This window comes from Mustela nigripes, chromosome 4, assembly GCF_022355385.1.
Source record: "Mustela nigripes isolate SB6536 chromosome 4, MUSNIG.SB6536, whole genome shotgun sequence".
NCBI classification, from domain to species: domain Eukaryota; kingdom Metazoa; phylum Chordata; class Mammalia; order Carnivora; family Mustelidae; genus Mustela; species Mustela nigripes.
Genome location: NC_081560.1, coordinates 85,762,206 through 85,779,499, shown reverse-complemented (window position 1 = coordinate 85,779,499; position 17,294 = coordinate 85,762,206). Strand labels below are relative to the sequence as shown.

At 40.0% G+C, this 17,294-nt stretch overlaps 1 protein-coding gene across 3 annotated transcripts in view; it reads left to right on the top strand.

Moving 5' to 3' along the window:
• Positions 1 to 17,294, top strand: part of RELN (reelin) — a 496,502-nt gene that overhangs the window by 418,078 nt on the left and 61,130 nt on the right. For all 3 annotated transcript variants that reach the window (XM_059396996.1, XM_059396995.1, XM_059396994.1), the window contains exons 39-45: positions 44 to 215; positions 330 to 432; positions 3,887 to 4,116; positions 8,257 to 8,477; positions 10,063 to 10,210; positions 12,539 to 12,797; positions 13,662 to 13,911. In XM_059396996.1, the coding sequence (XP_059252979.1) occupies positions 44 to 215; positions 330 to 432; positions 3,887 to 4,116; positions 8,257 to 8,477; positions 10,063 to 10,210; positions 12,539 to 12,797; positions 13,662 to 13,911 (1,383 nt within the window). The remainder of the gene's footprint in view (positions 1 to 43; positions 216 to 329; positions 433 to 3,886; positions 4,117 to 8,256; positions 8,478 to 10,062; positions 10,211 to 12,538; positions 12,798 to 13,661; positions 13,912 to 17,294) is intronic.

Here is a 17,294-nt window from a genome sequence, read left to right as displayed (position 1 = left end):
TCACCATTGGAAAACTTTTTTTTTTAATCCAAAAATGCCTTAGGTAAGAAAGAAGAAATCTGGATTGTTGATGACTTCATTATTGATGGAAACAATCTCAACAACCCTCTGATGCTTCTGGATACATTTGATTTTGGACCCAGAGAAGACAATTGGTTTTTCTATCCCGGTGGTAACATTGGTCTTTATTGCCCGTATTCTTCAAAAGGAGCACCGTAAGTCTTTCATTAAGACTCTAAAACAAAAGTCTATACAAATTTTGCTTGCTCTATATAAATCACAGTGAACTTTTGCCCAAGCGGATTTCTTCTTGTTTTCTTCCATAACAGCGAGGAAGATTCAGCTATGGTGTTTGTTTCCAATGAGGTCGGTGAGCATTCCATCACCACTCGCGACCTGGATGTGAATGAGAACACCATCATACAGTTCGAGGTACTTGACTTTGTTCTATCAGAAATGCTTTAAATTTTATCTTGAACAAAAAGCCAGGAAAGAGAAGGAAAATCTCAGGTAGTTTTCCTGCATTATGACTTTCCCTTTATCCCAAGGACAAAAGAGGTTTTACATCATAATTCATTTGTATTAGCAGAACCAGTTGTCCTACTAAGTCTTACATCGGAATTTTTGTCCTTTATTTATTATATAATCTTCCTACCTACTACAGTGGGAAGTTATTGAAATAAATTATTTTAAACATTATAAAAATGAAAAAGGCCATACTATTCTAATATGACTGTTTTCACAATCTTTATGTGTTACTTAAGACTCAGTCAATGTAACTACTCTTATACCAGGCTGGCATATTTATATAATATTTATCATGGTGCCATGAATTTTACAGATAAAACAACACTACACTATTTTTATAATTTTTGTGTATTTCACTAATATTCATGGACCTCTTATAATTTGGAAGAGAGCAAATTAATAATGTATAAAGAAAAACTTGTATGTATTTCAAAAACTTAGATAAAATCAGCAGAACCAATAGTACCAAGTTTCAAAAATGCTTGTTTCCTAGCTGAAATCTCTAGCTACCGTCGGGAGGGCTTACAATAGTGCCTGACTGGATCAACAAGATTTTGAATATTTGTTTTAGATTAACTCTCGGTAGCCTAAATTAGAGTTGTCTCTTGCATCTCAAAAGTCAGAGACCGTGGGGCACCTCGATGGCTCAGCGGGAAACCTGCTTCTCCCTCTCTCACTTCCCCTGCTTGTGTTCTCTCTCTCTCTCGTTGTGTCTTTCTCTGTCAAATAAATAAATAAAATGTTAAATTCTTTTTAAAAAGTAAGAAACCATTTAATGCAATTCCTATCAAAGTACCATCCATCTTTTTCAAAGAAATGGAACAAATAATTCTAAAATTTATATGGAACCAGAAAAGACCTCGAATAGCCAAAGGGATATTGAAAAAGAAAGCCAACGTTGGTGGCATCACAATTCCGGACTTCAAGCTCTATTACAAAGCTGTCATCATCAAGACAGCATGGTACTGGCACAAAAACAGACCCATAGATCAATGGAACAGAATAGAGAGCCCAGAAATAGACCCTCAACTCTATGGTCAACTAATCTTCGACAAAGCAGGAAAGAATGTCCAATGGAAAAAAGACAGCCTTTTCAATAAATGGTGCTGGGAAAATTGGACAGCCACATGCAGAAAAATGAAATTGGACCATTTCCTTACACCACACACAAAAATAGACTCAAAATGGATGAAGGACCTCAATGTACGAAAGGAATCCATCAAAATCCTTGAGGAGAACACGGGCAGCAACCTCTTCGACCTCTGCCGCAGCAACATCTTCCTAGGAACAACGCGAAAGGCAAGGGAAGCAAGGGAAAAAATGAACTACTGGGATTTCATCAAGATCAAAAGCTTTTGCACAGCAAAGGAAACAGTTAACAAAATCAAAAGACAACTGACAGAATGGGAGAAGATATTTGCAAACGACATATCAGATAAAGGACTAGTGTCCAGAATCTATAAAGAACTTAGCAAACTCAACACCCAAAGAACAAATAATCCAATCAAGAAATGGGCAGAAGACATGAACAGACATTTCTGCAAAGAAGACATCCAGATGGCGAACAGACACATGAAAAAGTGCTCCATATCACTCGGCATCAGGGAAATACAAATCAAAACCACAATGAGATATCACCTCACACCAGTCAGAATGGCTAAAATCAACAAGTCAGGAAATGACAGATGCTGGCGAGGATGCGGAGAAAGGGGAACCCTCCTACACTGTTGGTGGGAATGCAAGCTGGTGCAGCCACTCTGGAAAACAGCATGGAGGTTCCTCAAAATGTTGAAAATAGAACTGCCCTATGACCCAGCAATTGCACTATTGGGTATTTACCCTAAAGATACAAATGTAGTAATCCAAAGGGACACATGCGCCCGAATGTTTATAGCAGCAATGTCCACAATAGCCAAACTATGGAAAGAACCTAGATGTCCATCAACAGATGAATGGATCAAGAAGATGTGGTATATATACACAATGGAATACTATGCAGCCATCAAAAGAAATGAAATCTTGCCATTTGCAACAACATGGATGGAACTAGAGCGTATCATGCTTAGCGAAATAAGTCAAGCAGAGAAAGGCAACTATCCTATGATCTCCCTGATATGAGGAAGTGGTGATGCAACATGGAGGCTTAAGTGGGTAGAAGAAGAATAAATGAAACAAGATGGGATTGGGAGGGAGACAAACCATAAGTGACTTTTAATCTCACAAAACAAACTGAGGGTTGCCGGGGGGAGGGGGTTTGGGAGAAGGGGGTGGGATTATGGACATTGGGGAGGGTATGTGATTTGGTGAGTGCTGTGAAGTGTGTAAACCTGGTGATTCACAGACCTGTACCCCTGGGGATAAAAATATAGGTTTATAAAAAATAAAAAAATTAAAAAAAAAAAAAAAGTAAGAAACCAAATGGCACTTTCATAGAGAAATTATTCTGTATCTATTTTAAACTTTCTCTAATGTTTTCTAGTTTTATTTTAAGTTCCTTCTATTTTCTAAATACGTGTTTAAATGTTAATAAAAAATAGCACCTGTGGCCCTCTTCTGTTATCAGAAGGACTTGGATAGAAACAAATGCCTATATTTGAAAAGTTTGTCTAATGTTAATACTTTTCAAAAGGTACAAGGAGTAAGTTCAACAACAGAAATTATAAATATAAATATATCTGGGTGCTACAACAGCAAGAAAATAGTAATCTCACCTGCAAGAAGGGAGAACTGCATAGGAAGAATTACGTGCATTTATTTATTTAAGTTTTAGTGTATTTATTTGGAAGCATGGAGAAAGGAATGAAGTGGTTATTTCCCTAATGGCTAAGGTCTTTCTGAACACGCATTCCCTGTGCAGGACAAAGAGGGACAATAATTGTGTTTTCTGAATACATATTGAGGTTTTTTTCACGTGCAGAACTTTGAGGATCATTTGGAAGGTGTCACACGAAGGAAAAGAGAAGGTCTTCCTATCTAGCGGACTGAAAAAAAGGCTAATGGTTATAAGTCAGGAAACAGTCTTTTCATTACAGTTTGCTTGGTTTGGCTATGAAAGTAGGCAAGAGGTACAATTTGGAATCCATGCCAGCCTCTGCCTTACCCACTTCCTAGCTTTTTATAAAATGAGGGAAAATAAATTTTTTATGAGGCCCTTTGAGGTTCTTTATGAAAAAATTATTATTTGAAGGTAATATATGATATTACTCAGTTAGGCAAAACAGAATTTTACAGTGTTAAATATTTCAGCAAGGCAGTTCCCAGGAAAATGGACTCTCAAGAAAATAATGAAATGGTGAATCATTTCAGAGCCTCTTGCTCTGAAGTAATTTGTATCTGTTTTTTCCCCTTCGTCCTGAAGATCAACGTGGGCTGCTCCACCGATAGCTCCTCTTCCGATCCAGTCAGACTGGAGTTCTCAAGGGACTTTGGGGCGACGTGGCACCCGCTGCTCCCCCTCTGCTACCACAGCAGCAGCCACGTCAGCTCGCTGTGCTCCACCGAGCACCACCCGAGCAGCACCTACTATGCCGGGACCACCCAGGGCTGGAGGAGGGAGGTCGTGCACTTCGGGAAGCTGCACCTTTGCGGGTAAGGACCTGCCGCTTCACACGGCCATCTTTCTCCATTGACAACATTCTCCCTCATGTCACCACTGACTTGCCACTCTATGGGGGGGGCGATTTCCCTCTAGTTCTCCACTTCAGCACACCAGTGGTTACTCCAAACGTGGTACTCCGAGCTGACACACTACTCAGTTTGAAGATAGATTTCAAAGAGTACATCATGGCTGCACTCTGTAGTGATTCGTATCCCCCACGGGTCTTTACTAGATCCATGAGGAAGCGACAGAAGTATGGTTTTCTCCTAATGTTGTAATTCTGCACAGCACCTGCCCCCACCTCCCAATATAAATACAGTGAGAATTTTATGACTTTCAGACATCTACCTGTGTCTCTTATGGAGGGAGGGGGCACATCGGGAGGATGGAAGCCCACAGAATATTCTAGGTGCCTCATTAAAAACAATACTAATTGTTCCATTCCCTCCCCCAAAGCATTTCTGCTTTTCCAACTTCTCTCAGCATTCTTGCTCCATATATTTGACTCTTCTGTTGAAAGGCTATTTGGGGATAAAGGGCTTCAATTCTGATAGAAATGAAATGAATTGTTCAAAAACGAAACCTAATAATATAAGTGAACAAAGAGAGGAAGTCAACAAAGCAGGCTGCCTCAGAATTTGTCTTTTCTCTCAGAAGAAAGAACCTGTTCTTTCAGGGTATGTCAAAAAAAGAAGAAAGTACTAATATACTTTCAAGATGGAAATAGATTTATATTCCCGATGTGAAACTCAGCATAATTAGAAGTCTTGGGTCTTCAAGCAAAATGACTAATACCTAGAACTTTTCCAAAAGGGTGAAAGTGAATTTTCACAAGTCTGTGTTCTCTTTTAACATAAATCCATTTGCTTTTCATCATATCATCAGCATAATTTTTATAATTTGATTGCTAAGGACTTTAATATTTTGAGCTGTCAAGGATGTCATTTACTAATTCTTGCTATTACACCAGCATATGATTCCAATGGAAAATCCAACCAAAAAAAAAAAAAAAATGAGCATTACTAAGCAGAATGTCCTCACGGTTCTCTAGAAGGTAAAGCAGGCACAACCAGAAAGCTGTTGTTGCTGGGGGTGGGAAGGATTGTCTATAGAAGAACAGGGCAGGGAGAAAGAGTCAGGAAAAAGTTTTTATCCAAGATCAGTTGTATTATTTAAGATCCTATGTTGCAGGAAATATGAAAGGGCTTACCAAAACAGTGGAAGAACTTACTAGAAGCGTACTGGGGAATTTCAGGGATGCCCCACTCCAAAAGTGTGAGGACCTCAGCAAAAGGAGTGTTTGATTCTCATTTTTATCATGCTGACTTTAACATTTTTCAGCAAACGACCACTCTCATGTGCTGGAACTCTTAATTCCGCATTTCTAGAAAAGACAGTCTGAATCCATCAGCTGTAGCCAGAAAGCTAATCTCTGCAAGAGAACCCCAGCTGCCAGAAATCCATACTTACGGGCAGTGTAGACAGGGAAAGGCCTGCTGGCCAATCAAGCAGGCACCTATGACCAAGATCGTGACCATTATGGTTGTTGTTGAAAAGCTCCAAATTTTCTCTTTAAAGGACCTCTCATTTCCTGCTGGTGCTCAGCTAAGAATTGGATTAAGTACCAGACCACCCTAAAGATAGGGTAGAGGCCATGAGTTTACACTGTTTTAACAACTGAGACTTGCCTCGGCACGTTCCCACATGACAACAGTCTTCTTTTAAAAATATGGGATAAAGTCACAGGACAGTTGCTGCAGTGTCATGGAAACCACCTCACATAGAACTGGTGACATCCACGGGGCAGTGCTGACACACTAGGAAATACCATTTGGAAATCTGATGAGAGAAATCATAAGGCAATATAATTTGAACATTAGAAATGCATGTACTTTCACCCACATTGAGTGTCAGTTTAAAATATACCTCTTCCAATGGTAAAGGTACAGAACTTGGGCCATTGTTTTGCCATTTTTATTTTTACAAAAAGAAATCTGTTGCTGAGACATGTCCATTCTGAGAATGGTATGAAATTACCTTCCCAGCTGCCTTCAACCATTTCTGCGAAGAGAAGAATTTGCCTTAATAGTGTTATCTGGTCCTTGTTTCAGGAAGAGAATTAGCACTCTTCTTAAAACCCACACAAGCGGGACGCCTGGGTGGCTCAGTTGGTTAAGCAGCTGCCTTCGGCTCAGGTCATGATCCCAGCGTCCTGGGATCGAGTCCCACATCGGGCTCCTTGCTCGGCAGGGAGCCTGCTTCTCCCTCTGCCTCTGCCTGCCATTCTGTCTGCCTGTGCTCGCTCTCTTTCCCTCTCTCTGACAAATAAATAAAATCTTTAAAAAAAAAAAAAAAAAAAAAAAAACCCACACAAGCATGAATTGCTGGAAGGCAAAAGTTAAATTTTCTCCAACTCAGTGAACCATTGCTTGGTTTGTATTCAACATGGCCCATAGTGACAGTACAAGCTAGATGCTAAAAAATATATATATAACCATGTTTAAATTACCCTTTTCTGTGCACTTATTGTATGCCAGGTACCAAAAAAGCATCAGAAATGTTTTCAGGTGCGAAACAGACCATATTTGCCTCCACATCTAGTCAAGTCACATTTGAAGCATGAAGTATTGAGCTTCCATTGAGTTTTATTCATGTCACCTTGTGTCCTTTTCATCTAGGAGTCTTTTTGTCTGTAAAACTTCCTAATTGCTTTTGCTTTATACAGTTTCATAATGAGTCAACCAAAACCTCTGTCTAAAGAAAGCACTGTTGTGTGCTTGAAATTTTAAGTTTGTGTTTAAAAAACAGATCCTTTTGAATACCACTGGCTTGGGAGAGCAGACGCTGACACTCACCAGGGAGGGTGGCAGCGGGAAATTTTCAGAATAAGATTTCAGCAGAAGGGAAGTGCAGTGAAACCAGACCCTTCAGCCCATTTATCATAGTGCTTGCGGTTTCTGTGTCAAGACAGGTGAACAATAATAAATATCCAACCAACGTGGTTCATTTGTATTCAGAACATTTGAATAAATAAGAAGTTCAAAAAAATCCATGTAGGCTTTTGTTCAAAGGAAAACTCTAGCCATTTCCCTCAGCTCAGCAGTCTGAAAGTTCAAAGGGTAGAAAGTGCTTCTTGCCAAGACTATAAACTCTGACAAGTATTTGAAAATAAAATGTAATTATGAACTGGCATTTTGGCAGCAGCTCAGTATGGTTGGAGTCTTGAGATAAACAATGAAATTTGGGTTAAAATTATATGTGGGAACTTGACTCCCTCTGCTTTACTATCTACTAAGCTTTAGAAGCCTAGTAAATAATTCCAAAATTGACTCCTAATTCCTGTTTCTCAAAAAATTATTCTGAATTTGGTTTCTATGATCACTGGAAATGGGACACATTGATAGGGTGCAAAAATGAATGTGCATGCCGTCTCTGTATCCATCCCCTCAAAACTAAATCTGTCTTCTTTGAATTGAGTTTTATGTCTGATAAAATATACTAAAATTTTTTGGATGACTACCTAAATATGTAGATTATTTTCAAGAAGCTGTCATCCACAAGATGATAGGGCAATATACTTGGAAATAAAATTAATTCATGGTTGTTGAGGGCTGGAACTAGGATGGTATGGGGAGTAACTGCTTAATAGACACAAGGTTTTCTTTTGGGGTGATGAAAATGTCTTGGAACTTGATTGAGGTGGTGGTTTGCTAAACACCGAATGGGATGACTCCCACCCCATTGTACTCTTTAAATGGTTAATGCTTACTTTTGTATAACGTGAATTTTTCCTCAATTTATGAAGAAAAAATGAGTTATGCAGAGTGTAGATAGTCAGAATGGAGGAAGCATCACCAAAGAAGTCAGTATTGAAAAAGGTGGAGGGTCAGGTGGAGTTTGACCCAACGATAGGATTGGGAAGGGCTTACGGGAAACAGGAACATAAACTGGCAATTATCTTGGAGATTGAGGAACAGAGTTTGTGTTCTTGAGATGTCAAATTGTGTTTTCTACTTCTTGAGTGTGGTGCAGAGGTAGTAACTGCCCACTGCTCCTTGATTGGATGGCCTTACTTTGAAGCTGGGTTGTTATGTTGATTCAATTTTAAAAGTCTTGTGCCTCTTTTCCAGATCTGTGCGTTTCAGATGGTACCAAGGATTTTACCCCGCTGGCTCTCAGCCAGTGACGTGGGCCATTGATAATGTCTATATTGGTCCCCAATGTGAAGAGATGTGCAGTGGACATGGGAGTTGTATCAATGGAACCAAGTGTATATGCGATCCCGGCTACTCAGGTCCCACCTGTAAAATAAGCACCAAAAATCCTGATTTTCTCAAGGATGATTTTGAAGGTAATCTTTTAAAATAAAACCTAGGTAGCTTTGTGAAAGAACTTACGTATTAAATGTAATTTGTAATACAGAAGTAATCACGAATCCCATTTTAACATTCCATTATTTAGCCTTACAATTGGGACCACCCATGGCTTCATTTAGTTCTGAATTATATGGGGTTCTGTGTTCAAAGCAATGCAGTGAGAATGAGTCAGGCCATGCTTGAGGGAAATAAATCTGTTCACCACTTTTCTATCACATGGAATCGCTGATTGATGATAATTTTAAAAAACTATCTCTAGCAAGTTAATCCTAGATAGGAGTCACTCATCATCAACTCATTGAGCAGCCTCTCATCACTTTCTGTACCTCAGTTTTATATCTAGAATCTCACATCATTATGTCTGATGATGTTATAGATATAGATATGTATATGGATATGTACTCTGATAAAACAATGGGAAACCATTCTCATAAGAGAAAGTCTAAACAACTGTAATAACTATGCATGTTAGGATAGTGGGATCAGAAGATTTCTTTCTTTTTCCCGAAAATATTTCTTTTCTTTTTCTTTTTCTTTCTTTTTCCCAAGTTGTTTATACAATTGTTATAATAGACTTATGGTTTCAAGGTACAATTTAATATTAGATTTAGGTATATCAACACAGTGGAGTGTGATGCAGCCATAAGAAGGAATGAAATCCTGATTCATGCCACAAGGCGGATGAACCTTGAAAACATGCCAGGTGAAAGAAGTCAGACACAAAAGGCTAAATGTCATACGATCATAGAACATCCAAAGTAGGCAAATCCATAGAGACAGAAGGCCCATCAGCTGTTGCCTGGGGCTGGGTGAGAGGGAGAAGAGGAGTGGCCGCTTAATGGGTATAAGGTTTCCCTCATGGGTGATGAAAAGCTTCTAGAACTAGGTAGTGGTGATGGTTGCACAGCATGAATGTGAATGTACTAAATCCCACCAAGTTGTTCACTTTAAAATGTTGAAAATGACCCAATTTTGTATTGTGTACATCTTACCAGAATAAAAAAAAAAAAAAAAGAAGAAGAAAACCCTAGATCTAAGGTAAGTATCTGGAGAGATTTGTGAGCTGGTTTTGAAAGACATTATTTAATAGAAAATATTAAATTACTCTGTAATTTCTTCCATTAAAACTGTGGTTTTTTAAAATATTTTATAATACGTGCCAGACACGGTCCTCAGAGTAGCAAAGACAGAATGAAGAGGCCAGTGGAAAAGCTACGTAAATTACCCTCTCTTACTTTTGGCCTGAATCACTCTCTGACTAGCCAGTGTCATTTTTTGCACTGTAGGAAAGCTGAGCGAAGGACCCATCTGGCTGGACCATAGCTACTCTGGAAAAGCCCCACCCCCCCCCTTCTGTCTTGTGGCCCCTTAGGTTAAAGAATTCAGAAAGCTGAACTGTTGAAGAGACCTCTTCTCCCAAAATACGTGACTTTACATAAATAGTATTCATGGCTTTGTATTTTAAAACTGCCCAAAGCAGTTTTACCTCATTCCTTTAAAAAAAAAAGAGTATGACTGTCTTTGGGGTCATAGGTAAATCACCCTTACCACTTTTTTCAGGTCAGCTAGAATCCGATAGATTCTTACTAATGAGTGGTGGAAAGCCTTCTCGGAAGTGTGGAATCCTTTCCAGCGGAAACAACCTCTTTTTCAATGAAGATGGCTTGCGCATGTTGATGACAAGAGATCTGGATTTATCACATGCTAGGTAAACGTTTTTAGATGCTGTTGAGAAACCACATTGTGATGTACAGTAACAGAACATAATCAAATCAGAAAGAAGCCAACATCTCAAGGACAAGGCCTTCCGCTGGAAATGCTGAGCCTCTCTCTTATCTAAGACTCCATTAAGACACAATTCATTTAATTCTGATCCTAAAACCCCGAGAGCTTGGTGAAATAAGCTAGATCAGAAATGAAACATAGCTAAACAGACAAAAGTTAATATAAGATCGGTGATATTTACAAGGTGGTTTCTAGGAAATGACAATGGTTTGCTTCCTTTCACTTCAAGAAAATAATGTTGCATCTTTTTCATCCACCTTCTAGAGAATACTTTGTCTGGGCACTTGAATGATGTGGAAAGTTATCTACATGCTTAATAGAAAGCTTAATTGAAATACAATACATCCTCAAATTACCAACCATTAATTTTCTGTCCATTGGCAATTTAAGTTAAGAATATTTGAAGTGTGGTCTTATTCTTAATAACCATTTCTTTCCAATGATTTGCTCATGCTTTCTAGGCACTCATTTTCTGATTTGAGCACAGCCTCTCAGAAACAAACATTTTAAACTGGCTCAGAGGATTATGTCCTGTCAAGATGTGTATCCCTTGATCATTTGACGAGCCAAAAACTTAGTCAGGAAAATAAAGAAGACCACTGAACATGTGTAAAATGGAACCCTGACCTATTTTTGCAAGTGAAAAAAGAAGTCGTGTTTTGGGTTTTTTAAAACATTTCCGAGTATCTTAAAATAGATCTTAACATATGTATCTTCCTCTTTCACCTAAATCATTTATTTATTGAATTATTAATTTGACCATGCTCCATAAAAAAACAATTCTGTGAGATAATAATTTTACAGTAATAGAAAGCAAAATTTTTTTTCTCTTCAACCTATTTTAATGCACATAGTTTAATCTGATGCTCTTTATTTCAGATTTATCATTGGCTGCAGAGTTCTCTAATTTAGAAATTACTGGATTTTTCTAAATAATTCTGATGTGGATTTATCCATAACTAAATTAATCTACAAACATTCCCTGATACAAGTAGACAATAGACCAAAAGATTTTTTTTCTGTAAATGGTTATTATTTTTATAGATATCGACATTCACTAGGCACTAACTATGTATTTTTTTTTTCATTAATCCAATGTTAAAAGCTCCATTATTTATCTCATCTCAGTAGCATGCTGTGTAGGATTTGCATACATTGACCTCAAAATGCTCCATGTAAAATCCCAATTTTCTCAGGGTTATAAGATAAATGAATGCCTAGTTAATGGGATGGGGGAGGGGAGGAACCCATAAAGAGTGCATGGCTTTATATATGGAACTGATAACTTTTATTATAAGTCCCAATATGCTTCCTGTGTTTGACATGCATACATAATTGGGCGTGTGTGTTGGGTTACACATGAAATTTATTCCGCATTACAGGCTAGCACGGAGGCCAGACCAAGCACCAGCAGCTTGCCTGCCAAAGATAACATGTGATCTAGTTTTCGTTGGCACCCCAGCTTGTTGCTGCCACTCTGTCCACCTCCCTGCCAGCTGGGAAGGCTGCCCTTGGCCGGCTGCCACAGTTCTTGATGGCCAGTATCATCCATCCCAGACCCGGCAATAGTCAGAGGCTGACACAGCCCCCCCATCACTACCCCACGCTCATGCTTCCCTGCCCCTGGCACAAAGGATGGCAAAGAGGCCCAGTTTGATACACCTCTTCCAAGAGATGCCTGGCCTTTCACAAAAAGGCACTACAGCTGCTGCATTTAAATGTGTCTCCCCCAGGCAGTAATTGGAGATCTGAAAAACGGCTGGTAAAACCAGAAGGTGTATGGTTTTGCCAATTAATGGCATAAACTACATTCATAACATTCTTCCAGTTTCAGAGACTAAGGACAGATTCATCTTAAATAGATAACAATACACAGCCCCATGCTTGGAGAGTCTTGGAGCCCTTCCTTCTTCTTACAGGATAACCAGAGGGGACAGTGAATGCTCAGTTCCCTCAGACTTATCTGTGTGGAGGGGGCCAAAATACAAAAATTGGTACAGAGTTGCCTTTTTCCAGACTTCACATTTTATTAACTCCCTCATGTTAAAAAGGAAAATTGGACTTTGAAATGATTGCTCGGGACATTGATTAAATCATCGTATTCATTAAAGCCATGCACTCCTCTGCCCACCCCCCCCCCCCCAACAACCTGCCATGATCCTGTGGGCTTTTCTTTTGTAAATAGCGTGAATTTGTCACTGAAGTGTGTTAAAAAAAAAAAAAAATCTACAGTCAGTCTTCCTCGTGTCAGATTTGTGCAGTTCTTCATGAGACTGGGATGTGGTAAAGGTGTCCCTGACCCCCGGAGCCAACCTGTGCTGCTTCAGTATTCGCTCAATGGTGGCCTGTCATGGAGTCTCCTTCAGGAGTTCCTTTTCAGCAACTCCAGCAACGTGGGCAGGTATATCGCCCTGGAGATACCCCTGAAAGCCCGCTCTGCTTCTACTCGCCTCCGCTGGTGGCAGCCGTCTGAAAACGGTCACTTCTACAGTCCCTGGGTTATCGACCAGGTCAGTCCATTCAAGATTATCTATTGTAATTGTTGGCACTCGAGCCGCGTGCAGCCTAGATCGCATTCGGTCCAGCCCCCTCACTCAGCCGAGGGAGCCCGGGACCCACCATTGAAGGACTTGCCCACGGCCACACAGCTAGATTAGATATGCCATTTAGCTTCCTTTCGTTCTCTTTTCCTTCAGTCAGCTAAGCCTATAAAAACAAACAGCACAACAGAAGGCCCAGGTCCTGCGCATAGAGAAATCTGCCATATGGGTAGAGGGACTTTATCAAGCGTGATGTGAGGTTATAATTCTCTGAAAGGGAAAATGTGCAAATTAGCCATGGTACCACATCCAGTCATTTCCAAATCCTCTTTCCTAGCCTTTGAAGAAGAAATAAATAAATCTTCCTAACATCCTTATGGAGAGTTCTAAAGGATCTTCATACATAATAAACCGCATATGAAAGAGAACTCAAAAGAACCTGTTAACAAACGGTAGAATCCAGGCAAAGACCTGGAACTGAAATGCCTTAGGATACAACTGTCCTTAAATAGAAATTTCACATGGAACATAATCACACATAAAGCCAAGTTTTGCTTCCCCAGCTTGGGCGCGTGTAGTTTCCAAAGGCACAGTTTGGCCCACGAAGGCTGTGAATGGTTTTGTCAATACCTCAATTTGTTTTCTGCCGCTTCTTGCCAGATGGGCAGGCAGGCCACATAAACAAAAGCATTCTGAAAGACCCCCAACAGGAGGCTCGCCGCGTGATGCCAGTGTTGAGCAGTCCAACGGGTAAATACAAACAAGAACACCAAACTCTCTCATATCTCAAAACCATATTGAAAATTCATTTTCTTTTAAAAAAATGCGTTTCAGATTCTTATCGGAGGAAATATTTCTGGCAATACAGTCTTGGAGGATGATTTCACGACTCTGGATAGTAGGAAATGGCTGCTGCACCCAGGAGGCACCAAGATGCCTGTGTGCGGCTCTACCGGTGACGCCCTGGTCTTCATCGAAAAGGCCAGCACACGCTACGTGGTCACCACAGACATTGCCGTGAACGAGGATTCCTTCCTACAGATTGACTTTGCCGCCTCCTGCTCGGTCACCGACTCTTGTTACGGTAAATATTCCATCTCCGGGGAGAGGGACAGACATGTGTAAATGGTCATCCATCGCCCCTCTGACAAGTCTATAAGCAAAACAGAAGCGTGCATCAGTCCAACCATAATCGCGTTCTTGAAAATGGTGTATATACGTCAAGTTTTAGAAGTTTCTTTTTTAAAGCATCAGAATGTGAGCTTATCTTTAAGTGTATGTATTTGAAGACTTTTTTACGTATAAAGAATAATGCCTCATTTATCTCCTTTGGAAAATCCGGATTGTTTTTTTACCATCAGACTTGCAGAATTAGGGACTCTCGTCACATAGAGAATGCCAGCATCAGCAATAGGATTTACACATGAATTGGTATATACATGTGCTTTAACTCATAGGGCTTTAGATTAGTTCAGCTACTGTCTTCTTTCCATCATCCCAGGAATCATGAAATTTTGCTGTCCCCATTTTACTTTACACTTTTTGCCATTCTGGGTCATAGCATATTCTAGGCCACCTTCATTGTGGCCAGTGTGCATCCTCTGAATTGTGCACATTCATTCATTCACACTCACATATACCTTGCATGTGGGTGCACACGCACACACATGCACACACACACATAGACACACCTATCTTAGAAGGTATAAAGACTGACATCACTGCATACTTGGGCCCTTCACTGTAACTTGCAAACCTGTCCAGATTCTGAGGGTCTTCTGGTCTTTTACCTCCAGAAGATCCAGACTTCTTCCTGGAAGTATCATTCTTCCTCCAGGAGAGCCAGACTAGAATGTCCACAAGGACTATTTTCTGTTTTAGATTCCAGAGGGCCAACATCTGACAAATTTGGTTACTTCCAAGGTCTTGCAAAATCCACATTTTTCAGATTTACCCTAGTTTTAACTTAAGGGACATATCTTAGAGGGAATCCCAGAAGTGCTCTTTCCACCTCAGATTCAGTCAGTCAACTCTAAATTCATCAACGGGGTGGAACTTTAATAAGGATAAGGTACACATCTGTCTTCAACAGGTATAGCTGAGGGGTACATCAGAAAGTTAGAGTCCGGTAGATGATGAAGTCAAGTGCTGTATGCATTGGTACTACAGCATAATGTACTGAAAGCTCAAAGGAGAGTGAGATGACCAATGGATGGCCAATCCAAGGATCTGGGGAAGATTTCACAAAGAAGCTTAGTCTCAAGTGGGCATTGATGATTGGAATGGATTTGAAGGGTGGATGGAGAAGAAAGGACATCCCAAGCTTGCAGCATAAACAAAGAAGCAGAGATGGGGTCCTCCTCATCCATAGGGAAAACCATGAGCAGAACAGCCTGAACAGGCAATATTTGCATCTAGTGGAGGAGAGAAGAGTGCTGCTTTTGAAAATAGAAAACGACGTTAGGGTCTTAGATACCTGCTTCCTCCATAGCTTGGGAAGGCAATGAGAACTCAGGTAAGTTATGACCCAGTAGGCGTACAGCAGCACCAGGACTGACGCTCTGCCCTCATAAGTCCAGTCCTCTGTATTTTCTACTGCAGGCTGGTGCATCCTCTTGAGAAAGGTTGAACTGAATGATACAATCGAAGAGGAAAGTAGATAAGCAGAGTTGGCAGCTAAGGAAGAAGAGCCTGGAAAGGCACATACTAGAATCTGTGCTTGACGAGGACATGAATAAAAGGGCACAAGGGCAGGCGAGTGACATGGTCTGTTTTAGGGAGATTAGCCCAGGAGCTAAGAGAAGAATCCTAATAAAGAACCTCAGTGATCACCTCTGTAGGAGGTGATACGGTCTTCACTGTGTGGCAGGAAGAAAACTGGAATGGATAAAATTGAATGAGACAATGCAAGCACAAAGGAGAGAAGCAGAAAAGTCTCAAAACCAGGTGCCAGTTTGAATATAGAGAGTAAAGAAGAGAGAAGAGTAAATTTCTAAAATAATTTCTGGATTTTGAACCCGGAAAACCAGTGCCAAAGGTATGGCCATTGAAAGACTTGGGTAGTTAAGAAGAGATGTTTATTTATGGGGGGAAATGGTGAGTTTTTATTTAGTTTGGGTGCAAGTAGCTTTAAGTGGGGGTGCCCTTGACTAAAGAGGATTTACAATATAGAAAGCAGGAACTTTGTCTAAACTGTGCATTACAATATGCCAACATCCGATGCGATGCCAGGCTGAGTAAACATTTATTGAATGAAGGAAATTAATTGGAGACATAAAATTGGCAGTTCTGGGCACAGGGATAATAGTTAAAGCCCGAGGAGTATACACAGAGAATAGAAGGCCAGAAATGGAGTTTGGAAGAATGCCCATAACTGGGCTCGTTAGTACGGGAGTCAGAGGGAAAGTAAGACAGGAGATCCAGAATAATGTCCTCCAAAAGAAAAGAAAGTTTCAAGAACCAAGGAATAATCAATAATGCCCATCACTGTAAGAAGGACAAGAACAATGAAGTCTGAGCAGGACCACTGTATTTCACTAGAAGGGTTGCTAGGGACCGTGCTGCAGTGAGGGGTCCCACGCCGGCTGTGCGTGAGAATCACCTGGGAAGCTGCATGGCTCCCAACACCTTGGCTGTGCCCCAGGAGAGTGAAATCACAGTCCCTGGGGCTGGGATCCTGGCATTAGTGCTTTCTAAAGGTACCCAGGTGATTTCAGTGTGCAGCCACGTTTGAGAATCATGACCTTAGAGGAAGCAATTTCAAGACAGAAGTCGGGGCTCGAGTAGTTTTGATAGAGACTGAAGCAGGGAATCAAAAGGAATACAAAACATAGGTTCTAAGTTGGATTTTTCAGACAAAACAGAAAGAAACTGCTTTTCCTAGACCCACAGCCTGACTGCATGCTTGGCTACCTCCTTATACCTCTCTGATTCCCCAGTACCTTCCCTCATACCGTACAGCAGGATATGTGAGCACGAGGGATTTTGCTATTTCTAAGAAGCTTTACCTATAGCAGGAGCAAAATTGGCATTGTTAGTCAGGGTCCCTGTGGAATGGTCAAATTTTGAGAAAGTTGATCAATTTTTTTAAGCTATGTAAAGGTAATCATTAAAAAGTATGGTTACTATGTTTGTACTTGCAAGTTAACCATGAAATAAACAGACATAGTTGTTATAGTATATATACATATAATTTTATAATTTCATAACATACCTTAACTATTTATATACAATATACTATATATATATATATATATATATATACACACACACACACACACACAGTAAGTATATATATAACTACCATTACTATTGCTTACCTACATATGAGCAATGGTTTTGTTATGATTAGAAAGCTTCTCAGTATACAGAGTGATTCAGGAAATTTTATTTTATGTTTCACTTGATCCTAGCCCCTTGAAAGAAAAATGATTTTAATCTGGTAAGTAAAAATTAGTAACTAGCATT